Genomic DNA, 27714 nt, shown 5'->3' with positions numbered 1-27714 from the left:
CAGCAGAAAAGTGTTTCTTCTTTTGTTTAATGTGGATTTAAGAAAACTGGGAGCCGGGTGGTGGTGGAGCACGCCTTTAATCCCAGCACTCGGGAGGCAGAGGCAGGTGGATCTCTGTGAGTTCGAGACCAGCCTGGTCTACAGAGCTAGTTCCAGGACAGGCTCCAAAACCACAGAGAAACCCTGTCTCGAAAAACCAAAAAAAAAAAAAAAAAAAAAAAAAAGAAAACTGGGATATGTTAAACTGTGGACTTATTGTTAAATATGGTATTGACCTGATAATGTTTAATTGTGGATTTATTGTTAATTATGGTAATGACCTGATAGTGTTTGTAAATGCATATAAGATGTTGAGAAATGTTGGTATTGACCAATAATGTTGAAAAATTATGGTATTGACCTGAGATTTGTAAATGCCTATAAGATGATGAGAAAAATTGGTATTGACCAATAATACTGAGCATTATGGTACTGACCTGATGATGTTTGTAACTGCTCATGTTGGGAAAAGTTTGACACACCCTGTAAATGTTTATATTTAATGCATGTTAAGAATTTTAGATTTTGATACAATATGAAAAGTTTGAGGTGCTCTCTTCTCCTTTAAATAGATTATAGCCTTTAGAAGCATGATTATTCATAAAGCATTATAATTTATCCTGACAATATGGCTCCAAGACACAGAGTCCAAAATGTATCTCTCTCCCAAATCTCTTTTCTTCAGTGATCAGCAGTCAGTGATGGGTTTGAAGCCTTTTCCCAGATGAATGCCTGTTCCAAAGATGGGAAAATCTGGGTAAATGGTCTTTGCCCAAGGCAGGCATGAACTTCTGTCCTGTTGCAGAAGCACAGGTTTTATTAAAATAAATGAGAGTGGATTGTAGGCCCATATTTCTGCATGGTATGGCAGCCAGACTCAAGCCATAGTCTGTACCTGAGGTGGTCATGTAGCCTTCCAGACAGGCTACATTACCCTAACAAAGGATCTGGAGGATGCCTGGGATAGTGGTTAATTCCCACCTAGGTGATAGAGCTGGCATAAAGAGCAGGAAGACAGGGAGAGGTGACAAAATGGGCATCAAAAGGTGTGATCAAAGGTGTGGACTTGACTAAAGCCATTCACCTGGTTACCTAGGAAACAGAATGCTAATGAATTTCCCCCTCAGTTTACGTTTTGGTATAAAGGCTCTTTGGAGAATAAACGCAGAGGAATTTTCAAGATGCGAACTCAGGATTTATGAGGGATCACTGAGAATCTCCCTCCTGATAAAGGCATGTGAGTTGTGTCTTAATTCCTGCGCCTCCCACTGGTCCAGAAAGATAGGTTATGTTGGGATTTGGACCCCGACGCTGTAAACATGACAAATGATGTCCTCCAGAGTCTGGTCATCTTCCAAATCCTTATACAAGGCCTGAACCAAGAGCACTCAAATAGAGTACAACTCTTTCAAGAAGTGCTGTGACTAAGAGCCAAGCAACCCTGCCCTGCTCATCTCAAGCTTTTACAACACCCCCAGATGATTCTAATAGTTCTCTTATCTGCAGACATATCCTAAGACCCCTACACCTCAAGCTGGGCATAGTATCAAACCCTACATATACTGTTTTTACATGGCTTTATCACATACACCTTTATTATAAAAGCTTATTTCATAAATTAGAAACCAGATCAGTAATTGTTAAGTTACTTAAATGTGGTACCTTCATGCCATAGAGAACTAATGTGGGATTCCCCTCTATATGTGGTGAATACCATTGGCTAATAAATAAACTGCCTTGGATGGTTGATAGGGGAGAACTTAGGTAGGTGGGGGGGCGGGGGGACACCTAAACTGAATGCTGGGAGAAAGGAAGCAGAGTCAAGGAGAAGCCATGGAGCCACCACTGGAGACAAACATACTGAAACTTTAGCCAGTAAGCCACAGCCATGTGGCGATACTTAGATTACTGGAAATGGGTTAATTGGTAAAAGATAGCCAATAAGAAGTCAGAGCTAATGGGCCAAGCAGTGTTTTAAATAATATAGTTTCTGTGTGATTATTTCAGAGCTGCTGGGCGGCACTGGGAAACAAACAAGCTGCCGCCTCCATACCACAGTGAACCTGAACTGAGTTGGTTAAGTGGCTAACAGTTATGTAGCTTATTCAATTCAAACATGAAGGTTAATTTGCTTCAAGTTCATTTCTACAATTCTCTACTTAGTATTTTCAAACCAAAACTTATGTTGGATAAGAGGACTGCAGAAAGGGATATGTGTGTGTGTGTGTGTGTGTGCATCAAACAGATTTAAGAAATCATTCACAAGTGCCTAAGCTGGGCCAGCAAAAGTTCAACTGAAAGCACAGCCAGAGCATTCCCATCACAAAAGAAAAAACCCAAATCAAATACTGATTATATACAATTTATTTAATAAATTAATGTCATTCAAAATACAGTGCCAGAGCATTATGCAGTTGAACATGCCAGCAATGTTTGTCACGAGGCACCCGTGCTCACATTGCATTGGTGGCGCCCCACAGCTGCTAGTGGTTCCTGGGATTAATGCCTGAGCAGTGCTAGTGTCTGCTCTCCTGCATACTCAGTGCAGACAATTCCTGCACAGTTCACCTTCGTACCCCACCCCCCAAACATACACACATCAGGTTAAAAAACACACCTAAGAGATACCTACACACAATCACTCTACAGTAATGCTTGTTATTAAATTAAGATGTAATGACCTGGTTAATCCATTCTAAATCTTTTTAAGATGGAGAACTACATCAGCAGCAGGTGGTTATATGCATGAGCCAACGTTAATGTAATATGGAAAGTGGAGACATTTACTGACTTAAAGCTCCACCATGACCCGCACAATGAGGGACTAGCAATTCATTTGCAAGCCCAGCAACTTAAGTCCGCACCTGGTAAGTGACCAGCTGACTGGACAACCTGTATTCTAGATAGACAAGTATAGTCAGTGGGAAGGGAATACATGCACCTAGTAGAAGAGTGAGACTGGTCCTGCAGTCACAGCTTCCCTGTGTGATACCATAGACATAGAGGAGATGTTCCTCAGCAACAGTATAGGATTTGAAAGACATTTCGAGACTGACATGAACATTAGTGTTAAGTGCCGCTGAATTATGCTAGAAAAACTATATTCCAGGACTTTAGAAGTACAGGAATTCAATACATATACTAAAATAACCTCAGCACAATTTTGGTATACCACACTAGGAACAGGAAATTCCTTTTAAAACTGAAGTTTTGGACTGTACATACACAGGGCTAACAATGTTAGATAATCCAGACTCTTATGCTCACATGATACACATCAAAGTCTCTCAATTATCAAATAACCTATTTCATATTACAGAAGCATATCTTTCTGTATGACACACTGATATATATTATACTGATGCAAATATTAAGTAGGCCATAAAAATAAAATGTATCAAAGATAGATTTTTATGTACTCATACTTAGTCCTTTTATATCCTCCGGTTTAACAAAGGATATCACTAGTCCAGCATGTGCACCCCTTCAACTCCCCTATACAGGGGGAAGTGCAACCATTTCTCCGTCCAGTTCAAACTCCTCAGTTCCATCTGGTGAAAAAAGGTAAGTTGGTGGCTTCCATGGAGATTCTTCAAGACAGGATGGATAAAGCTTCCCCACAGTGCATCGAAAATCTCTCCCTAGGTCCCACAGTACACGTTCAGATATGTGCTGCCGCAGAGACCACCGATCAAGTTCCAAATCATACTGGTAGGTGACGTATTTAGCTCGCTCATTTAAGTGAGTTTCTCGCATAAACACACAAAGAGAATTTGAGATCACAACAGCTCTAACACAGGGATCAGAGTACCTTTTAGCAGGGATGTTGGCTGCCATTTTCCATTCGTTTTTATTCACATCATAAATTTCCACAGTTACTGAAGACCCATCTACAGTGCCAGAGGGGAGTCTTATGCCAGAATTGGTAGCAATATGCAACCCTCCAATATAGAAAATTTTATCACCAAAAGCTGCAGCTGAAGCAAAAGATCTGCTAGTCTGCCTCATGGCCATCTCTACCCATGAGTCAGACCTCGGAAAGTAACAGTACATGAGGTTCAATGTCATCACATAAATGCAGTCATGGACCACAACGGCTGCACTCCACTGCCAAGCACAGGGTAAGGGGCTCACCATTGTCCACTCATCCTTCTCAGTGTCATATCTTTCTACAGTCCTCCGATTAAGTTCTCCACCAACACTATCTCCTCCAATTGCATAGATATAGCCTTCACAGCAAACCAAGGATGGCTTCACGCGAACGAAGAGCATCGGCGTCTTTGGAAACCAGGTATTTTGTTGTGCATCAAACCAGTAAAAGCAATTCACAGTTCTGAAGGCGGTCTGCAGTTTGCTTGTCTTACTGTGATTTGTTTTTGTGTTTTTCAGGGGCACCTGGCCCCCTGCTATGTAAATATCATTATCAGGGGTTACAACTGTCCCAACCTTATGCAAATCAGCTGGCGGGTTGCATAACTTGTAAACTTTCTCTGCCTGGGGGCTATAACAGACAGAAGAGTAAAGACTACAAGGGTTTTCTGATGATGCTTCAATGAAAATCATCATCTCCTCCTTAGTCATCCCAAGTCTTGGTTTGAAAAACTTGGGCATAGACTTATAAAGACCTTGAACCACAACAGACTTATCGTTGGGTGGGAGCCCCTGGAACCAAGCTCTCTGTGTGACTTCTGAAAGCGCATCAATTCTGATTTGGCTAAGAACCGAAGACAAATACTGGGATCGTGATTCTGTGTTGTACTCCAGCCACAGCATCGCAGCTTCTCGGACTGTCTCTTCCTTTTCGACATTTAGGTTGTCACTGCTGAGAATGTCTATCAGCAGGTCGTGGGACAGCTGCATGAAGGCTTCCTGGTGGTACACAGCAGTGAACTTGTGCTCCACCATTCTTTTAGCACTCTGCTTCAACTCTTCACAACTGAAGAGATCAGCAAAACTCAACAACCGAACACAGTTCTCTGCATTGATTTTTTTAATTAAATATTCTCGACAACGCTGTAATACATCTTCTACCTAAAATAAGGGGGATAAAGGATGATAAATAAAAAATAATTTAAAAAACACCGAGAATCTAAATCTAATATCCTACATTGAGAGCTACTCCCATCCCTCCAGTTTTTTTAAATTAATTAATTAATTAATTTTGGTTTATTGAGACAGGGTTTCTACAATAATAAAATTAGACTTCAACACTACAAGACTAGGTAATTTCCATTTCTTCCTCTTGCCCAATGACCTATTTACAGCTCCTATTCAGGCTGCCGTGAGTGGCCCATATAGCAATCTCAGATTTAAGGAGCTATTTAAATGATCTAAATGCCTATTTAAGGCTGGTCTCTGAGATCTAAAAGTTCTCCCTTGGTAGAAACTTTGTTTCTTTTGTTTTTGCAGACAGGGATTTGCTCCATGTAGCTGGTGTCGCCTCAACCAGCCCTTCTCTTCTACCTCCCAGCTGCTGGGAGTACAGCATGGTGCCATGCCATCATGCCTGGCTGCAAACAGCAGTTTTCAAAGTACAACGTGTTATTCCAAAGCAGAGAAAGAGATGATGGGAATAGCCATACTCCTATAAAATCTGGAGGGAGTCTAAGCAATATAGAACAGTTAATCATACTAAAATACATCAATCATCAATTTTAGCTAACTACTTAATAGCTCAATATAGTTGACAACCATTACTAGCATCAAATCTTCCATAGCAATCCAAATGTGTTTGTGAGAGTTCTATCAAACATAATGAATTTAGGTTAAACACTGTAAACGCTCTTAACTTCAACAATACTTAACTTTAAATCTAAATTCTGAAGAGCATCAGGCAAAATATGAAACCAGAGCCAGCTGGTTGTGGCGCATGTCTTTAATTCCAGCACTTGGGAGGCAGAGGTAGGAGGATCTCAGTGAGTTTGAAGCCAGCCTGGTCTACAAAGTGAGTTTCAGGACAGGCAGGACTGGTACACAGAGAAACCCTGTCTCAAAAATAAAAAGATAAGAAAATACGAAAGCAGTACGAAAATGATTCTGTATCTCTTTCAAGACAGGCCTCACTGTATGCAAAGCTCTGAGTGCCCTGGAATCTGTGATTTCCTGGCACTCTGATTACAGGTGTGCACCACCAGACTCAGCTCATTGATTTTTAATTTACAGGCTCTGTATCTTATCCACACAGATAAGACCTTGTGTTTAATAGTGTTACCCCTGAACAAATGGGAAAATAAACTTAGTATTTCTAAACCAATGTGGCTGCTATTTTGTCACTCGCTTATTTGTTTTATGACATTCCTGCCATAAAATTATTTACCAACTGAGAAAAGTCCTCTTTTTTAATCTTCATTTCACATTTTATAACCAGAAAGTGACTCATATAAAATTAACATTAAAACTGTACAGATAAACATATATCTATCATGAATGCGGGCCTGGAAAGATGACTCTGGTTATGAGCACTGGTTGCTCTTCTAGAGGACCCAGGTTGAATTCCCAGCACCCATATGGCAGCTCACAGCTGTCTGTAACTCCAGGGGATCTGGCCCTCACAAAGACATACATACACACAGGCAAACACCAATGCACATAAAGTCAATAAAATAAGCTCCACCTCACTAGCAGGTTAGAAGCCCGCTTTACCTGCAGGAAGCAAGCTGTTTCGTAGAGCTGCTCTACAGTGCTGTCATTCACCGCCAAGTTCCCTGTGTATGCATAGGTTATTATCATCTGCAGGGCCGCAGCATCCACATTCCTCAGGTGCACATGCGTCTGCTTGCTTTCACTTAGTCCACTCATGAACATGGCCCTAGGGGGACACAGAAAGCAAGCTTAATAAAACAAGCTGGGTAACACAGGATGTTTATTCAGGGTATCTATTTTAGAAAGACCTTCAGAGACAACGAGAAAATCATATATAATCCAGGACTGAAGACAAGGCAGACAGTAACCACTACGCCACTTTGAGGGCGGACATCAAAATTAATTTACTCTTCATAGTCACACAATGGGATACTATTCAGCAATAAAACAGAAGTGTTGCTAAATAAATGAACCTCAAAAACACCCTGCTCAGTGAAGAAGCCAGATACAAAAGACACAAGTTTATTTACATGGAATGTCTAAGAATTGCCAAATATACAGAGGCAGACGGTTACTTAGATGTAGGACTGTGAACTGACTATATAAGATGAGCACAAGGTGACAGAAATGCTGTAAATTAGACTGTGGAGATGGCAGCACAGTTCTGTCACCCACAGAATCCAAGTAAAATGGCTCCTGGATACCCTCAGCACACGAAAACAAAGATACTAAGTTCCCTTTTAAAATAAGGCATATTAGTCCAAAACATACACACATCTTTTTAGCTTTATTTACATATTTAGTACCTACCAATCTGCCTGTCTAGGCGGGTCTTGCTTCTGATTCTCCCGCCTCTCTCTTCAGTGCTGAGAATACTGACATGCCCTATCATACCTGGTTCATGTGGTCTGGAGATCAAATCCAGGGCACTTCATGCATGGAAGGCACGCACTATACTCACTGAACTACACAGCCTCATCCAGCCTTCCACAGGCTACTTGTAATACCTCAAACAATGTAAATACACGAATAGCTGCTAGACTGTAAGGTCTTCTTTCTTAGAGTATTTTCTATTTGCAGTTGAAGATGTGGTAAAAAAAAAACTGCAGAAAGCTGACTGCAGACTTAAAAGGACTTACGCTATGTAAATTCTACCTTTAAAAAGCTTACAAACCACTAAAGAATTTTCTAAACATGCAGCTCTGTTACAAAAAATATGCAGGAAACTATGCTGGAAAGACTATTGACACTGTGGAAAAACAGACCAACTCTTGAGAAGGGATATCACTGTTTTATCACTGTTCCTCCAGCTGTCCTGGAACTCACTATGTAGACTAGACTGCCGAACTCAGAAAGATCTGCCTGCCTCTGCCTCTTGAGTGCTGGGATTGAAGGCTGTGGACCACCATACCAGGTTCATATTGAAACTTTTAAAAGCCCACTTAAAACGAATTGTTACATTTATTTATTGTTAAGGTCTTCTGTGTGTTGTAGGATAGGGCTTAGGCCACAGCGCATGTGTGGAGGTCAGAGAACAGCTTCTGAGAGTCGGATGGAACCGTAGAGTCTAACTCAAGTTGTCAGGTTTAACCGTAAGCGCTGAGCCACCTTGCCGGCCTGCCTGCTAGTATATTTAACTGGAAGAATATACAAGAGAAAAAAACATACACAAGAGAAAAAAACCTCTGTATGCAGTGTTTTAAAAGAGTGAGTCCCAAAATAGTCACTAGCTTGGATAATACAGTATGGGACACATGTGCTCGGGGCTACAGCTCAATAAGGTGCATGCAGTAGAACAGAGCATGAACTCTAAAGATGAGGGCAGGTCACAGGCCTTTAAACGGGCAGGGCTAGGAGGGAGCTCAGTAGTAGAGCACTACGCGTAACATACATGAGGCCGCAGGCTCAGTTTTAGTCCCGTGCTGCCTCAGGGTCATCTGAGAAACTCATCTGACAGCGAAGGAAACTGTTGTGAGCTTAGATTAACTATGATGGATTCTTCCCTGAAATGAATACTCTATACACGGACAGAGCTCAAGAGCTAAAGGTTGAAAACTAGAGGATTGGCTATGAAACTAGAGCAAGCATCTAGTTAGAGATAGAGCATGCCAGGAATAAATACAAAAACCATTACAAAAGGCTGATAAAGCCTAGCTATTTTCTGAACACAGAACAGGACACGGCAGAAAGCGGATAAGAGTCAAAGTTACCTGTTTACTTTCAACAAAATACCTGGAAAAAATGTTAATCAGTAACAAACTGTAAGGCCAAGAAAGAAAGTTCATCATTGCAAAAAGGTGAGTTAAACTGCATATGTGAAGACCAGCTGAGTCAAAAGGAAATGATATAATCGCCAGTAAAGAATGCAATAGCAGAGGAAAACTGAAGGTTAGGCACTAATACAGGAGCCATGACTCAGCTACAAACTGACCAGTTAGAAAAGGAAGACCACTCCTGCCCCCAAATCAAGAAAACCATACTTAAGAATTCCAGTTTAGAAAACACACACACGCCTTTAATCCCAGCACTCGGGACGCAGAGGAGGCAGATCTCTGTGAGTTTGGCGCCAGCTACAGAGAAACCCTGTCTCAAAAAACAAACAAACAAACAAAAGAACACATACACAACACTGAAGTAGAACTCAGTTTGCGGGGTTAAGGAGTGCTTGAACCATAGACACATGCAACACCAGTCAGTCCAAGAGGCGTGTGCCTTTCAAACTATGGAGGCAGCTACCTGGGAGACTGAGACTAAAGTCAGAGAACTACAAGTTCAAAGCCAGCCTAAACACAAAATTTTTAAAAGGGCCAGTGTATCTCAGTGGAAAAATTCCAAACTTGTCTATGTGATACCCTGGGCTTAATCTTCAGTAACTATAAAATACAAAATAATAGTAACAATAATAAATACACCTGTGGCCAGGCACAATAGCTTACACCTGTACTCCCAGCACTTGGAGACTAAAGCAAGAGGATCACTGTGGGCTCAAAGCTTGGCTACCTAAGTTCTAAGAAACAAGTGACAGCTACGAAGTCAAGAGAAAGCCTGCATTTGGCCTCCGCTTCAGTTTCTTTCTCCAGGTCCCTTGTCTTGGCCTCCCTTCATGATGGACTGTGGCCTATAAGCTGAAATCGTATTTCCCTGCCCCATCCTCAAGAAAGAGATACACTGCAAAATAAACTGAGGTTCCTAGTGATCCCTAACCCCACACAAAATGAGCAATGCAGACAGATATGAAAATACAGGCAAACAGGGAGGGAACACAGGTCCCAGAAATCCTATCGAAGCTAAAGGACGAACACAAACACGACTGAGTCGGGACAGTGTTCTTAGAAAAGACACCCAGCACGTCTATTGCTACCAGCTTCACTTTTCTGACAGAGAACTCAAACCTGAGAAAGACCTGCAAGAATCTTGAGCAGCAGTGCAAGATGAGTGCTCTTTACATTCACACCAGCAGGGGCCTAAGGCAAGGAACAACTGATGTATACAGACGACAGTAAGAATCGTTCTGTAAAGTGACTGCTTCCTAAACACCAAAAATAGCAAAAGTCTGGCCAATGTGACCATGGACACTTAAAAAAATGTAAAATTACGGTGAGCATGTGTAGGTCAAGACAACTTGTGGGCCAGTCTTCTTCCACTATGTGGGTTCTGGAGAATCTAACTCAGGTGTTAGGCTTGGTGGCAAATACCCTACTCACTAAGCCCTATTAGCTGGCTTTAAAAAAAGAAAAAACAAATGACGAATTACATAATTATGTAATGAGCTTAAGAGCCATAGAAGGCTGAGTAATTTTCAGGTAGTAACTCAATCATTGAGTATAAAATAATCAATAAGTCAATGTTACCAAGATACAATTACTATTTGAGTAACAAACTACAAAGGAAAAATACAAGGTACTTTAAAGGCAGAATTTTGAGACTGGGGAAACAGCTAGTGGGTAAAATGCTTGCTGCCCAAATACTGAGGATCTCAGTTTAAATTCCCAGAATCCATTAAAGGCAGGCCCAGTCATATCTGTAATCTCAGTTTTCTACAATGAGATGGAGAATCCCCAACAAGGCTGGCTTATTAGTGCCAAACAAGGAGACTCTGTTTCAAGCAAAATGGGAGGCTAAGTCTGATACCGAGGTTTGTGCCCTGACCTACACACATACAATGGCACGCATACTCCCGTACATACAATAAACACATACCACATACAGAAAAATAAAAAGAATAAAAAGCAGAATTAGTTGTGTATGTAACAATCCTGAATTCTGAAGGCAGAATCCAGCTAAGAATACTTGAGAAAGATATATTATTAAGGCATATACTATAATCTATTCAGTACAATGAAAACACACATAAGGAAAAAAATTCTTGTGGCTAAAAAACTAGTCCAAAAATAAGATCTTAATGATACACATGTACCCGACTATTCTATGTACTTATTAAATATAAGTGGTTGCTTTAGGAAAATCATGTTCCCATAAAATCATGGAAGCTAAAGAAGGGAACTACATGGTAGAGAGATGGCTCATTAGTTAAGAACACGGGCTGCTCTTCTGGAGGACCTGGGTTCGATTCCCAGCATTCATAAGGTGGCACACAACCATGTATAATTCAAGTTCCAGGGAATCCAACACCTTCTTCTGGCCTCCACTGGCACTAAATGCAGACAAACATACACATAAAATCTAAACTTGTAAAAGGTGGCTTGAGGGCTGGAGAGACGACTGTTCTTCCAGAGGCCCCACGTTCAATTCCCAGCACCTATATTGTAGCTCACAGCTGTCTGTAACTCATGCATGTAGTGTAGACATATGCAGGTAGAACAGCAACACACATTAAACAAACAGGTGGCTTGGGTGACGGCTATATAGGACTGGTTGGTCTTCCAGGACCTGGGTTCAATCACCAGTGCTGACATGGTGGCTCACAACCATCTACAACTCCAGTTCCAGGGGATCCAAAACCCTTCTCTAGCCTTTATGAGAAGCAAACATACATGTTTTGAACTTACATGCAGGCAAAACACCTGTACACACAAAATAAATAAATGAAAGGAATTAGCTACTATACGTAACGGAAGCCTTGAAAGTACTGTTTGTTGCCTGTACTGGGCGGTGGTGGTGCATGCTTTTAATTCCAGCAGCACTTGACAGGTGGATCTCAGTGAGTTCAAGGACAGTCAGGACTGTTACACAGAGAAGCCCTGTCTCAAAAAACCAAAAAAAAAAAAAAAAAAAAAAAAAAAAAAAAAAAAAAAAGAGAGAGAGAAAAGAAAACTGCCACCTTTAAAATTTTGTAATATTACAATATTAATGAAAGATTAATGCTGCTTTGTTTTCAAAAATCTTAATTCAGATAAATAACTTGATAAATAGTATTGAAAATACTAGCAAGATGACTTGGCAGATAAAGAACCTTGCTCCCCAAGCCTAATAACCTGAGTTCAATACCTGGGAACCCCAAAATGAAGAGAGAACCAACCCCTCCAGGCTATATTCTGAACTTTTGCACACGATAAACAAATGTGATTAGAATTTACATAACAAAACAACATGCTATTGCTACAACCACAAACTTAATGAAGAAAAAAATGAAGCCATACACAAAAAATATTAATTGAATTTCTCTTGCATAGTTTTTGTGTGTTGGGGGGAGCGCACACGCACGTTTCTCTGTGTAACCCATAGATCCGCTTGCCTCTGCCTCCCAAGTGCTGGGATTAAAGGCATTGCATAGTTTTGGTACCATGTCAGATGACTTCAAAGGTAACTTAACACTAAATAACCTGCTCACTTATTAATAATGCTGAAGCAGGAGACTCATACAAGTTCACACAATGGAGACCAGCTTGGACAACAAAACAGCAGCTCTACGACTATGTAGATGTCGATCTATAACAAAAGCATAGAGCTCTTCCCAACAATGGCTAACCAGTTTGCGATTAAGTCATTAAGAGAGAGCTTATAAGCTCAGATAACCATTCGCTGAACCTAAAATCCTGAATTTTTACCCCAGCCAAGACAGTGGGTCTGAAACACAAAAATGTTGAGCACTGTTCAGTTTACAAGCACTCTTCAGTTTATAAACAACCATATTTCTAAATGCACTATTAAAAAAAATAAGAGTAAATGAAAACTATGCAAGACAAATGCTATTAACATTTTCTGTGTTATGGTTTCATTTTTTTCTTCATCAATTTTGTGGCTGCCAAAACAACATGCTGTGTGCGTGTACAACAGTTGATGCGTGGAAGCCAGCATACAACTGGAGGGGTTGGTTCTGTCCTTTCACTTTGTGGGTTCCAGGGATTGAACTCGTGTCCTTAGGCTTGGCCAGCAAGGGTCTTTACCTGCCGAGTTATTTTGGTAGTCCACATAGTAAGTTCAAGAACCGTCAAAGCTACACAATCTTAAGAAACGAAAATGAAAACTTTAGCATTTAAAAGAATTCCTACTGGTAGAAGACCATCATTCCAGAGAGATGGCTCCATGGGGTCAGTTGGTGGTGGGTGAATCTGAAGATTTGCGTTCCAGTCTCAGAATGCATATTCCCAGACATGTGCAAAGCTCTTTAATGTATAGCTTCTAAGTCTGCACTTGAGATCCATCAAAAATTCAGTAACCTCCATTTTTCAAGCTGCATCCGATTATTGTAAACAGGCTTTGTAACAGAGAGGAAAAGCAGTGTCTGAAACTGCATGAAAACCCACACCGTAAACTGAAACCAAAGTGGCTGGCACTGCACAGGCAACTGGCATCCAGGCCCTGGCTTGGTGACGCCACGCTGAGGAATGTGCCATCTCTTCACTTTTAGGTAAATCAATCTTCAAAGTCCATTTAGTCTGCCTTGCTACAGCTTCCACAAATAGGCAGCAGAGACAATTTTCCTACAGCAGAAATACTTAGCCCACATTTAATTTATCTTACTCATCCTGCCTCTTCTCAAACACTGAGCAAAACTCACCTTTAAAGTCAGAGAGCAAAAAGCAATTTCTTTACCTTAGTTGCTATTCTCAAGAACCTTAAACCTGAAAGTTCTAATTTTTAGTATTTGTCTACAATGGACTGTAACCCGGAATTGTGAGCTAAAATAAACCCTTCTCCTCGAAAAAAGGAAAAAAATGTTTATTATTTCCAAAGAGCACAACTCTATAAACTTCCAGGTTTTAAGACACAGAGAGCACCAACACTGTCATCGGCACTGCATGGAGTCTGGTAAGGCTGGGGGGTGCCAAAAGCATAATTATCCAAGTTATTTCCCTTAAGGTTGTGATTAATGTTTATGTTAGCATCTAAACAGCGTCAACTATCCCCTAAAAATTATGAGTCTGTTACATAACTCTTCAGTTTATAAACAACCATGATTTTCTAAATGCACTATTTAAAAAAATAAGAGTAAATCTCATTTTTCTTTTCAAGAAAAAAAAAAAAAAACAACAGTATACCGAATTTTATAGCACCCCAAAGTAAAACTATAGTCAATTTCAACAATTTTCATGTATTTAATACTTTTGTAAAAACTTCATCTGTTCCTTAAACCCATAAGGAAATGCTTTGACAAGTACCGAGTAAAAACACCGGGGAGGCAGAGGCAGGCAGATCTCTGTGAGGCCAATTTGGTCCACATAGTGAGCTTAACGATAGATAAAGCTACACAGTATGACTTTGTCTTTTAAAAAAAAAAAAAAAACAACCAAAAACTTTGAAAAGAATTCCTATTGACAGAGGGTTAGGTGGTTGTTGGGCAGGCCTGGTGATCCGAGTTGCTGTCTCAGAATCCACATAAAGGAGGAAGGAGAGAACCAAATCTGGCAAGGGCATTATCCTCTGATTTCCACCGGGTGCTCCGGCGTACCTGCCCACATCCACGCCCACACAGTGCAATAAACTGAAATAAGACTGTTACTACAAACTAAGAAAGATCAACTACTCACCTGAAATAGGAGCTACATGTTGCAAGAACCATCTTATGGCAAGGGAACTCGGTGCCCTCAACAATTAACACTATGTCAGTAAACAACTGCTGTTCGTAAAACAGTTTCAACTGTTCCAACAAGGACACAGCATACTCGGTATTGATCTGCCTTTCCTCTTGAGTGGACATGACTGCATTCCATTAATATCTCCCAGAACAGATTAGAAAAGTCCGTCTTGATGGAAGGTCAAAGGAATACTTCCGAAATAAAGGAGGGCGTCCACTTGCTGTTCTGTAGCACTCAACCAGAACTGACGCAATCCGGAGTATCCTGAGGTTTACAGTCTTTGCTAGGTCATCCTGCGCTAGAGTTTTTCAACAGAGTCTCCAGACATCCTGCTCAGATCTGCAACTGTGCAGCTCATGAATAAAAGGGAAAAATACAGGAGGTAGATTTTGTTGCAACATCTTATGTTCAGTAGGCTTTCTGCAGAACTAAAAAGAAAAAAGTTCAGTTAGAATACATAGATCAAGCTCTTAGAATACAATGTTTAAATCAACAGCCTTTACATTTACGTGAAGTTTCAATCAATTTTAGATACTAGCATAAAAATGAAACAGAAGGAAAACGAATTGTTCAAGTCTTGTAACATTTAAAATAACTAGGCTGCAGAAAATCAACAGCTGTACTTTAAACTTTTTGCCTTCCACACAAGATATAAACATTGGAGAAAATAAGCACATGAATAAACAGCTGACTTTAAGGTTCTTTAGAGAATTTAAATTGCAGAAGCCAGCAACACATGACTGCAATTTAAGGGAGAAACAATACTCAGACAGATGCCCTCTTCTGCGGTGGTTGTCACTCTCCAGACATATTTATACAAAGACTACATAGCAATGAGATTCAAAATTATTAATTTCTAAACTTTAAGAAATTCTAATGTGTACATGTGTCTGTTTATTTATGTGTCAAGCATGTGGTTCGTTTTGAGGAGCTGGGGCTAGAACCCAGAGTCTTACAACATGTCATCAAGCACTCCCCCACTCAGTCACACCTCCTTCTCTCAACTATACACTGCAAGTATGTGTAATTTAGCTCGTCATGTGTTTCTTTTAGAAATGAGCATGAGTGAGAATAACACTGCTATACAGAAAAACACCAATACTATACAAATTACAATGTTTTCCAATTTAATGTGTGAACTTAAGTTGTCAGAATATTTGAATGAAGAAAGAACAAGTTTCTCCTGGAGACTCTATCACATTAAGATGCATTACAGACCACCAATAAACCCAAGTACACATAAAAATTAGACACGATCAACATGGGATTTGAAATAAGACTGACTGGCTAGCCAAGTGGTGGTGGTCCATGCCTTTAATCTCAGCACTTGGGAGGCAGAGGCAGGCAGTTCTTGAGTTGGAGGTCAACCTGGTCTACAAAGTGCTACACAGAGAAACCCTGTCTTGAAAAACAAAATCAAACAAACAAACAAGAGGGACTCCACTAATATTGGAATTGCTAGGCAATCACTAATGATGCCTAATCTTGATTGTCATCTTACAAGTTTTAGGACCACCATGAAAACAAAGCTCTGGGTATGTTTGTGAAGGAATTTCAGGTTAGTTAACTTGACCTATTGTAAAGGTTGATAGCACAAACAACGCTCTGAGATTCCCATACTGAATAGAAGGGAGAAAGGTCACAGGACAGCGGTGTTCAGTATTTGCTGCTCCCTGACTGTGGGGTGCAGTGACAACCGATGGGAGGCCTTGCTGGTCAGAGGTGGCAGTCTACCATGGCCTGGGAGCTTTCACCAAGCTCAGCAACATATACATGACACAACACACACGCAGGCAAAACACCCATACATGCAAAACAAGCAACAATACCATTTATTATAAACAAACAAAAATTCAAATGAATTAAAAGTTTAATTTAAAAAATGTTTGGAGTTAGAAACTTGGTATTTCTAACATGTGGTGTCAAAGGAATTACAAACCAGAAAATGAAGAGGGAAATCCAAATAGGTGGCTACCCATAAATTAACCCCCAAACTATATCAATTTTAAATTTCATAACCCTGAACTGCAAAATCAGAAAGGAAAGTAATTTTAACATAAAACATCTATGTATGATCATTGGAACCACTGCTTTTCCTCAAAGTATCAATTATTTAGGGTGACAAAGAGCTCACAATATATCTTCTGGCCAAACTACACAATTGCTGAAACTACTAATAATACAGTCAGGTGTCTAGTAGGTTAATTGTGGAAGTAACAGAAACAGGTGTAAAGGTTGTGGAGGCCCAAAAATGTAAGTCTATTTCAACCCTGTCTGAAGGTCATAGTGTTAGCTTGTTCACAGTTGTCAACAACAAATGTGGCTACACGCTGTGACCTAGGGTGTGGTTACTTGGTGTTTTTTGACATTAAGATGGCTCATACAGGTAGATCCACTCCACCCTGAACAATGGTCAGGATATATATATATATATATATATATATATATATATATTTAGCTATAAACTGATTGGCCCAGTATCTCAGGCTTCAAAACTCTTACAATTTATATTAGCCCTGCCGGGCGGTGGTGCCACACACCTTTAATCCCAGCACTTGGGAGGCAGAGGCAGGCGAATCTCTGTGAGTTCGAGTCCAGCCTGGTCTACAAGAGCTAGTTCCAGGACAGGCTCCAAAGCCACAGAGAAACCCTGTCTCGAAAAACCAAAAAAAAAGAAAAATTTATATTAGCCCATTATTCTTATCTGTGTTAGCTACGTGGCTTGGTACCTTATTCAGCGGGGCAGTTACATCTTGTTTCTTCAATGACTGGGACAGGACTGCAAACCAGGACTTCCTTCTTCCCAGAATTCTCCTGTTCTCATTCACCCACCTCTATTTCCTGTCTGGTCAGGATATTCAAGTGTACTTAGGCTCCTTCTTTTGAAATAGGAGGTTTGACCTTGGGAATGGCTACCTTCAGGATACTTGGTCTAGGGTGGGTTCACTGCCTAATCAGGAGAATGCTAATGACTTCATGTCTCAAAGTATTAAAGCAAGTAACTGTTCTAATTGTCCTTTGTATCATGTTAAAGCAGTCTTTTGTCTTCTTCCCCCTGTGGTATTGGGGTATAAAAGTGTATGGAAAATTAAACACAGGAGGATTTCAGTATTCACTGAAACTTCCTCCTGGTAACAATATGATATATATTATTATATACTGTATTAAAACCCTCAAGCCAGGCGGTGGTGGTGCAAGCCTTTAGTCCCAGCACTAGGGAGGCAGAGGCAGGCGATCTTTGTTTGAAAGCAGCCTGGTCTACAAGAGCTAGTTCCAGGACAGGTTCCAAAGTTACAGAGAAACTTTGTCTCAAACCCCCCCCCCAAAAAAACAAAACAACCCCCAAAAAATCTATGGCAGCATTCCATAACTGAATACATTATCTTTACTGGTGGTGTTGTTGTGCCGTGACTCCCACACGTGAGCCGTGTAGCTGTGTACATGCTAAGCTAAGGATGATTAACAAACTGTGATGCCCACCAACACCAATATTTTCTGTAACAAAATTCCTTGCTCTAAAAAGGAAAACCTGAAAGACTCTAAATACTCTGTATTGGAGTGCGAACCACTTATATTAAGTAACTAAAGGGAAATGTTTGTCAGAGACAAGATCATCTCTGAACTAGAGGAAGACTATTGGGAGTTGGTTGAACTGTGGAAGTGAGACCTGATTGAAGAACAGGTCATAGAGAAGGGGTATTACTGGGGGGTTTTATCTTTCCCTAGCCCATTCCTGTTATTGCTCTGCTTCCCAGAGATGTGAGCTGTTTTGCTACCATATCCTCCAGTCACAATGAACCAAGCCTCTTCTTCAAGCTCTTCTCAAGCATTTGATCATAGCAGCAAGTTTCACATACTACCCTACATTATGTACCATGTGACAATACACCTTTTTCTCTTTTAAAGGACTGGTGATATAGCATAATCACAGAGTGCATACCTGGCATATTCAAGTCCATGGTCTCAATTCTCAGCACAGCAATAACAATAAATCATATATGCCTTATCAAAAGAAGTTGGCATCCTTTACTGAACAATATTGAAGAAACTGTTTCTTTGAAGATAAATTAATACTACACAAAATGAATCCGACTATTGTTTTGAGTATTTACCATGTGCCAATAATTATGCTTGAGGCACTGAGAAGAGTTGCCAACCACTAAAGCTCCCAAGCACCAAGTACATTTACTGTCAACTACAAATCACAGCCAAAACTACAGCTGACTTTTAAAGTCTCTTAGAAAGCAGGAAAAACGTGAGGGCAGACAGAAGGGTGGACAGGTAACTAACTGTAGGACAAGCTGGTAGAGAAAACATTTTCCTAGCACAGCTTTCCTTTACCTGTCAGCTTGTCTAAGGGAGATGGGGACAAACCTAAGGCCTTGCATCTCCTACTAAAATAAGCTGCTGACACTCCAGCCCAGGCTGTTTTATAGTGAGATAGGGTCAGCTTGAGCTCCAAATGTGGGCATTGGTTTGCTAGGGTTTGGTTTTTTTGTTTTGGAGAGATCTTTATCTATTGCCAAGGCTAGCCACTAAGTTGAAATTCTCTTGCCTCAACTCCCTAGTAGTAGTGGGACTACAGGATCGTGCCACTATGCCCTGCTCAAACTACAAATTATTGGCAGGCACAGAGGGCATTTTACTCTTTGCCTTAAGAAATTCTGCAGAGAAAGTAAAATGTGCAGACCCAGCAAGTACTTGTCCACCAGTAAGAACAAACAGTTCACACTGAGAAGGGAAAATTTATTATCTACTTAAATATTCTGGGTTTTGTTGACAAATGAAAGTTACCTAGCTTTTAAAAAAAAACCAGACTCTCAAAACATGTATTATTTTTCCTTCACATCTCCATCCCAAAGGCAGAATACAACCAAATGGGCTTGGTTTAATAGAATCCTATTCACAAAACTGACCATACCACTGTTTTAATCTAGTTTTGTTGTTAGTAGTGGTGTTTATGTTCTTGTTGTTGCGCTGGGATTAAAGGGATGTGCCACATCTGGTTTATGGAAATACAGGGCTTCCTGTATACTAGGCAGGCACTTTAACACCTGAGCTGAGGGGTGGTGTGGGGAGCTGGATCTTACTATGTGGCTCAGGCTGGCCCAAGGGTACTCTTGCCTCTGATTCCTGAGTGCTGTGAATGCAGGAGCTACAGTGTCTTTACAGTATTTCAGGATGCACAGCTACCGATTAAAATAAGTTTTATTAGAATATTTTCTCTTTAGATCATAAAGACAAGTAAGCAAGTACAGTCTTAAATTATTGAAAATTGAAATAAATATGATTTTAGTTAACCTTATCTGTATATATTGTACATATTACACTTTTCAAAATTGAAATACTTTTTGGTATTGGTGGGTTTTGGTTTTTTTGGGGGACAAGGTTTCTGTAGTTCAAGTTGTCTGGAACTGAGTTCTGAATGGCTTCAAACTCATAGCAAACTTCCAGCCTCAGTGAGTGCTGGGATATCAGACATGAGCCATCACACCTGGATTTCATCTAACACCTCTTAACTATTCAAACAGTGCTATTCCTGGTTCAGTGAGCTTTGAAAATAAATTTTCCCTTATATGAGTACTCTTCATTAAGGCTCCAAAAATGAAGCCCAGAAGTGCAAGTAAGACATCCCTCCCCTAGATATACACACATGTTGAGAATGGCAGTTAGAGATTCAAAAATACTTTAGGCACACATAAGCGCTTGTTATCCCAGTCAACAGCCAAGGTAGGAAGAATGTCTGAGCCTAAGGGTTCAAGACACCGTGTCCAAAAACACAACAACAACAACAACCCAACCAACCGAACACCCTACTATCTGAGTGTGGTGGTGCTCACCTGATTTCAGCTCTTGGGAGGCCAACCTGAGCTACACAGGAAGAGATTTGTCTCAAAACAAGAAACACAAAAAAAGGTGTGGTATGGGGTTCTGACTGGACACAAGAGAGGAGGGAAGTTGAGCACTAGCAATGGCTCTCTCTTGACCGTGGATGCACTTAACACCTGCTGCTGTGGCCTCTCAGCCATGATGGACTATAACCGGGAAGCCTCCTGTGGCTTTGGTTGGGCCATTTGATCACAGCCAGAGGAAGAGAAAGAGGAATAGAAACCAATGCACCTGGGCTACAGTGATACGACCTCAAACAGCAAAATAAATACATACATACATACATACATACATACATACATACATACATACTGCTAAGGATAGACTTGAAATGTTTCTCTCTCCCTAGGTAGTTGAGGCAATGAGCATATTAAAATAATTTGATTTAATCATTCAAAATGTATACATTAAAACATTAAGCTGGGGCTGGAGAGATGGCTCAGAGGTTAAGGGTTTATGTTGCTTTTCTGAGGACCTAAGCAGAGTTCCCAGCACCAGCATCAATGTCAACAGCCTCTGGTATCTGACAACTCTCACCTCCTGGAGCACCCACATACATGTGCACATACCCACGTTCAGACTTAACATACCTAACTAAAAAACAAATCTCTAAATTTTACATTGTACCTCACAAATATATGTCATTATTTGCCTGTCAAAAGTAAAACATAGGTTGCAAGTGCAGTCGAGTAAAGTTCTGGCTGCAATCCCAACACTGGAAACACACAAACACACACAGAGGGGGGAGGAGGAAGGGAGGGGGGAGGGAGGGAGGGAGGGAGGGAGGGAGGGAGGGAGGGAGGGAGGGAGGGAGGGAGGGAGAGGGGCAGTGAGTAAGCTGGGTATGAAGCACATGCTCATCTCAGCTACTCAGGATAATAAAACAGGAGGACAGCAAGTTCTTAGTTTGAGCACATACTAAGACACCAGCTAAAATTTTCTCAAAGAAATGATACAGTGATGAAGGTCTTTCTCTAGGGAGTGGGCTTTCATCTTCTAATAATGCAAGTGTCTGTCACACAGAAAGTTGAAAATTTGTTAGAAAGAATCCAAGACATTCTGGACAACAAGTATTAAATGGTGTGTGTGCGTGCACACACAAGCATGCAAAAATACAAACTCAAACTACTTTGGGAGGAAGCCCACTTCTGCAGCTCACTAGCTCTGCACCTCAGTTTGCTCATACATAGAAACGGGAATAAAAAGAACTCTTCCACGGCTTTTTCTGAGATTAGAGTATTTTACTTGAACAATGCTGAAAGCAGAGCACTGGACACATTGTGAACAACTTTTAGTGGCCCAATCACTGGTGAAACTTTGTAACCCCTTCTCAAAGGCCAAATCTCCACATGGTATCAGCCCCAGAGATTCCAGTTACAAGGTCACAGTACCAAGTGCAGCTCCCTCTTTTTATCTTTGATAAAACTTGTGTGTTTCTAAAACAGTATCTCAGGCTGGGTCAGGCTGTCCTGGAGTACTCCATATAATCTAGGTTCTTCTTGATCTGATCTTCCTGCCTCAGCTTCTCCAATGCCAAAAGCACACACATGAACCACCATGCTCAGTTCTAAATCATATTTTAGTTTAGAGAAATTAGTTTTTAAGTTGTACAGACTTGTCTGAATTTTCATAATTGTCTGAATTATGAAATTTATCAGCCTAACAAGATTAATCTTGATATGGCTGATGTCAGTGCAGACAAATTAAAGCCAGAGGCACTATGGCACAGCAACTGAACAAGCCTCTCTTTGAAAGAGGTCCCTCCTTTGGGAGGACTAAGTGGGGTAGTCCTTTAAAGTTACTAAAACAACCAAAACTTGAGGATGTTTAGAAAAAATATCCGATCTTTTTGTTTTATTTTGTTATGTACTCCTGGCTGTGCTGGAAGAACCTGTTATGTAGACCAGATTGGCCTCCAAGCCACAAAGATCCACCTGCCTCTGCCTCCTGAGTGCTGGAGAAGTGTGCCTGCCAGCATGCCCAGCTCGCGACTTGATCTTTAATGACACAAGCCACACAAGGGAGCTATGATAAGAAACAGGTGCGAGGGAGGAAAAAGCTGATGGTCTTTTTTTTTTTTTTAAAGAAGTTATCACGTGACTGCAAGATGGCTCAGTGGTTGGGAGTGTTGGTGTTTTTCCAGAGGATGCAGATTCAAGTCCCAGCACCTACATGGCAGGTCACAGCTGTCTGTAACTCCTGTTCCAGCGGATCCCACGCCATCACACAGACACATATGCAAGCAGAACACCGATGTACATAAAATTCAAATAAAAATTAGTAAAAGAAATAATTTATCAAATTTGAGCCGGGAAGTGGTGGTGCACACCCTTAACCCCAGCACTTGGGAGGTTCAAGGCCAGCCTGGTCTACAGAGTGAGTTCAGGGCAGGTTCCAAAACTAAACAGAAAAAAACCAATAAATAAATAAATACCAAATTTAATAAATTTCAGCACTTTCCCCTATCCTAATAAAACCTGAAGCCTGTTCCTAAGTGTGCCTTCCTCAAACCGAAGAGGCGAGCACAGCTCAATTAGGTTAGTGATCTGCACTTCCATAAATTCAAGCGTAAGGACAAGCTCCTAAGCTGTATCATGATCAGGAAGTTACCACAGCCTACGACAGAATAACTGAGCACAGGGGACCATTATGGATTATCAGTCCTTTACCTCCATTTTACTCAGTGTCTCAAGAAGGGGGAGGCAGGCTTGACTGATGCAAAGCTGACCCAAACTTTTCTAGCAACGCTCCATTCTCTGAAGTCAGTTTCTCCAGCCACAACAGAAGACAGTTTCAGACAAGAGAACCAAGAACTGCTCTGTACATTAATAGTGCTTAAATCAACTGTCCTTCCTAATACCCCAAGTTATGTAAGTATCATCTTAGATACTCAAGCACTCTTATATAGAGCTGCAAGGGGCAGAACCCCTTAACATTGATTATAACTACTAAAATGTGTTTCCTTACAGAAAAACAAAACTAAAAACTTGATGCTGAGCATACCCTCAATAGGTTGGGGAGTCAGCCGGGCGGTGGTGGTGCACGCCTTTAATCCCAGCACTCGGGAGGCAGAGGCAGGCGGATCTCTGTGAGTTCGAGACCAGCCTGGTCTACAAGAGCTAGTTCCAGGACAGGCTCCAAAACCACAGAGAAACCCTGTCTCGAAAAACCAAAAAAAAAAAAAAATAATAAAATAAAACAGGCTGGGGAGTCTATCTAGCTCAGGTCAACCTTGAGCTACCCAGGAAGACCCTGCCACAAAAACCAAACCAAGGGCTGGGACTATAGTTTAGTAATAAGAAGTAGGGTGTTTGTTTAGCATTCCCAATGTTTCAACAAATAAACAAGTAAACCACAAAGGTAAAGTTCTTGGAAGCCCCTGCCTGCAGTGAAAGGCACTAATAGTCACTACTGTCACTGATATGAGTGGAGGAAAGAAGAGATGTTCCCATTGAGTACACTGTCTTCAAATCCCACAACAATCTCTCCTTCGCACAAAAGAACCTAAGAACTCCAAGTCTCTGACAAAGGCATCAGGAACACCCTTCATCACTTAAGACTGCTTGGAACCAATCTCTAGCCCTAACACCCCAAGTTAGGTAAACATCTGTTTTATTCAAACTCTGCAAAACTAAGAAAGACTGGTATGTAACCGACTCTGATTTTTATTTGTTTTAGGGCAGCAAAACCAATCATTCTCTCAGCCCCGACGGTCTTAGGAATGTGGTTGGGAAGGTGGGCCGACTATTTTCTTTTCTTTTTTTTTGGTTTTTCGAGACAGGGTTTCTCTGTTGCTTTGGAGCCTGTCCTAGAACTCGCTCTGTAGACCACGCGCATATCTGTGGAAAACCAGGTATCTTTTGGCTTTAAAGACTGCATTCAACACAGTAGTGCTAGCCCGCAATCCCAGGTTTCAAGAGGCGGAAGCAGGATTCCAAGGCAAGCCTGGGTCACTCTGTAATGCAGTCTACCTCAAGAGAGAACTCCGGTTTCTAGGAATTTAACAAACATCTGAAACACATTCGATATCGAAGACATAGATACTAAGAAATGCTCATTATGGAAGTCACACTAATCACTAGGTCGCCTCTTATTCCTCTCATCTCCTTACAGTCTCTGTAAATAAAGTTTAACAGCATTGGTCTTATGGATATAAAAGGGAGAAGTTCAGCACTTATCTGAAGAGGAAATAACACTGTGGAAACACACGGTCTACAAAGGACCATCAACGGAAACGCCATAGTTGCCAAGAGTTATATACTCTCTTTACGATTTCTGGCTCTGATCTAAAAGGACCTGAAAAAGCGCTAGACTAACGAAAGAGCAAAGCAATAAGGCAGAACGTTATCAGACAGACGGAAAGGACAGTAGCGTATTCCACATCACAGAGACTGGGGAAAACAAGCAACTGACTTGACTTTTCAAATGGACCTTAGATTACAGAGGGCTTTACCCAAAGGCCGACTAAACCAAGGCATTCTTTCAACTGTAAAAGATCGGGTCTATATTACTCAAATTTGGAGAATTCACAACTCAAAAGAAACGAGGAGAAAAAAACAACAAAACGTAAACAAACGTATTAAGTAGTTGCCTCACAGAAAGAAAATATAATTTCAGTCAGAGCACACTGCTGATAGGGCTGTTGCTCAGTGAGCCAGACTTACAGATTCATGTATAAACAACACGTGACCAGAACGGTCTTTTCCCCCCGTTTTCACAAAGCTGTTATAGCTGTTCACAAAGCAGTCTTTTCAATTTTATCATCTTAATTTCTTGTTAAGATAACTTAGAGGGGCCACCAAGTAAATTCTGAATACTCCTTTTCCTTTAAGTAGCTATAAAAAAAGGAATCTTAAACTACTAGGCCAGGGGCTTGGGGCCGGGGGAAGGGAGAGCGCACGGTAACTCAAAACAACTGCACTACAGCACATCAGTCTGTCTCCCGGTCGCCAGCGTCATCGGGAGAAGCTGCGAGTCGAGTTCAAATACGCGACTTCCATCTAAAGCAAACAGGTTTCAAAGGGCAGCTTCCCCTTCCCACCGTGGGGCACAAGCAGGCCGAGGGCAACAGGGTCTCTCCGGGCTACTGTCGATGCGCAAAGTTAAAAAAAAAAAAAAAAGCAAGGGCTCAATCGCCCTCCGTCGGCCGCCGCGTCCCGAACACGCGGCCAGCGCGGGGAAAAACAGCTCTGCCTCGGAAGGACGCCGCCCCGAGCCCCGCGCAGGCCGCGCCGGAAACACCGCGCGCTCGGCGGAAGCGCCCGGGTTTGAAAGCCGCCGCCGCCGCCGCCGCCGCCGCCACCTCCCCGGCCGACAAAGGCCGCCCGCCGCCTCGCGCCCAGCCGGGCCCACCTCGGCTCCCGCCGCCCAGCTCACCGCGCGCCGCTCCGCCGGGCAGCAACTCACGCGGCCGCACGCACGGCGGGGGCGTGGCGCTGCGGGGGACCCCGGGGCCGCTCGCTGCCGCCCCCGCTTCCGCGCGCCTCCCGGGTTGGGCCGTCACGGCCTTCCGCCCGCGTCCGCTGCGCCCTGGCCCGCTCCTGCGGCCGTTCGGTCGGCTCCCAGGTGCCCGCGGCCGGACCCCGCCTTCATCGGGCTCACCGCGCCCTTTTCCTTTGCCCCACCGGAAAGCCAAAACAATTGGAGCCGCGCAGGCGCGGGAAGGAAACGGAAAGCAGGAAGGGCGGAGGCGGCGCGAGGTGACGCTGGCGTCTGGGCCGGGGCTTCCCGGGCGACCGCCGGGCTGCCAGGGCGCGTGCGCGGAGCGGGGTCGCCAGGCCACCCAGCTGCCGGGGCTCAGGCGTGGCCTGGGAAGAGCGGTGCCAAAAAACTCTCTGCAGCGGCGTCGGGAATTCTGTGCTGTTGCAGTTGTTTCTCCTCGAGGTGTCTCTGGGAGATACAGATATTTGCAGGCTTGGTCAGGAGTGGGGACCAACGGGACAAAACAACACAACACCCCGGGGAGTTGAAGTTGGGGGAGGTGGATGACCCAGTTTCCAACGGCCTTGACTTTTCAAAGCTCGTTCAGTTTGCTAAGGCCTGGGACGTTATTGGCAGTCTTGCAGTTTGGGAGCGAATGGGTGCCGAGGACATTCTCCCTAAGTGACGCCTCCCGCCAGTTTTTACTGCAATGCAGCGTGCCCCAAGTTTCAAAGCGTAGCTTGCAGCAGCAAGTACTTATGGTCTGCGTCTGTTTTGTAACTTGCCATGATTTGTTAACAAGCAGAACGTTGTAGATTTGTTTGAAGATACTTGTCACAGAAAAAAAGACATTCCGAATTGCCTGCTTCCTAACTTCCACGGTTGAAACAAATCCAGTATGGGGAATAGAGATGACAACAAGATAAAAACATTAGGCAAAATGGCAGATGCCCTCATCTGAGCTGGCAGGAGCCTGGAGACAGGAAAATCAGCAGCTCAAGTTCACCCTTGACTAAATAGTGAATTCAAAGTTAATATAAACCACATGAAACCATTTAAAAGTACTGGATTTGTACAGAGAATTCGCAGGGCCCTCAGAATGCATTCCAGAGCTCATATACAATGTATTTATCTACTCCATTTGGCTTCCCTGTAATGACACAAAGAAAATCTAGGTAACTGAATTCGTTGTGAACACCTAGCACAAGAAACTTCGTAGTAGTAAGGGAACTGCTCTGCGCTTTCATTGTGTGCATATAGAGCTCATAGCTCACAGGACTGTGATGATACATTTTATAATGAAGTTTAATCTGGTCCTAATCTCAGCATTTCGGAATCAGACAGGCAGATTTCTGTAAATTCAAGGCCATCCCAGCGCTCGGAAGGCAGAGGCAGACAGACCTCTGTGCGAAACCTTTTCCAGGATAGCCAAGGCTACACAGAGAACCCCTGTCTTGAAAAAAAAAAAAAAAAAAAAACCATAGCGGACAATGAGGGCTGCTGAGAAGTCAAGAACAATGGCACTGGGTTTTGATCCTACTGCACGTACTGGCTTTGTGGGAGCCTAGGCTGTTTGGATGCTCACCTTACTAGACCTGGAAGGAGGTGGGAGGTCCTTGGACTTCCCACAGGGCAGGGAACCCTGACTGCTCTTCGGGCTGCTGAGGCAGGGGGAGTTGATTGGGAAAGGGGAGGGAAATGGGAGGCGGTGGCGGGGAGGAGGCAGAAATCTTTAACAAATAAATAAAAAAGAAAAAAAAACCCAAAACAAAACAAAAAAAATGAGTTTATACAAAAGATGATG

At 42.2% G+C, this 27714-nt stretch overlaps 1 protein-coding gene across 2 annotated transcripts; it reads right to left on the bottom strand.

Annotated features, from left to right (window-relative positions):
- Positions 1-2395: 2395 nt before the first annotated feature.
- On the bottom strand, positions 2396-26143 carry Kbtbd2 (kelch repeat and BTB domain containing 2). Of its 2 annotated transcripts, none has more exons than XM_057788795.1 (4): positions 25842-26143; positions 14553-15028; positions 6682-6847; positions 2396-5070 (listed from the first exon to the last, which is right to left on the bottom strand). In XM_057788795.1, exons 2-4 carry the CDS (start codon positions 14720-14722, stop codon positions 3535-3537), a joined length of 1872 nt encoding a protein of 623 aa, XP_057644778.1. In that variant the 5' UTR covers positions 14723-15028; positions 25842-26143; the 3' UTR covers positions 2396-3534. The 2 variants fall into 2 exon arrangements, with proteins under 2 accessions (XP_057644778.1, XP_057644768.1); XM_057788785.1 differs by having other exon boundaries at positions 25866-26143.
- Between the last annotated feature and the right edge of the window lie 1571 nt (positions 26144-27714).

Source organism: Chionomys nivalis, chromosome 1, assembly GCF_950005125.1.
Source record: "Chionomys nivalis chromosome 1, mChiNiv1.1, whole genome shotgun sequence".
In the NCBI taxonomy this organism is placed as follows: Eukaryota; Metazoa; Chordata; class Mammalia; order Rodentia; family Cricetidae; genus Chionomys; species Chionomys nivalis.
Note: the sequence above shows the minus strand (reverse complement) of the source record. Positions and strands in the feature narration are given on the sequence as shown.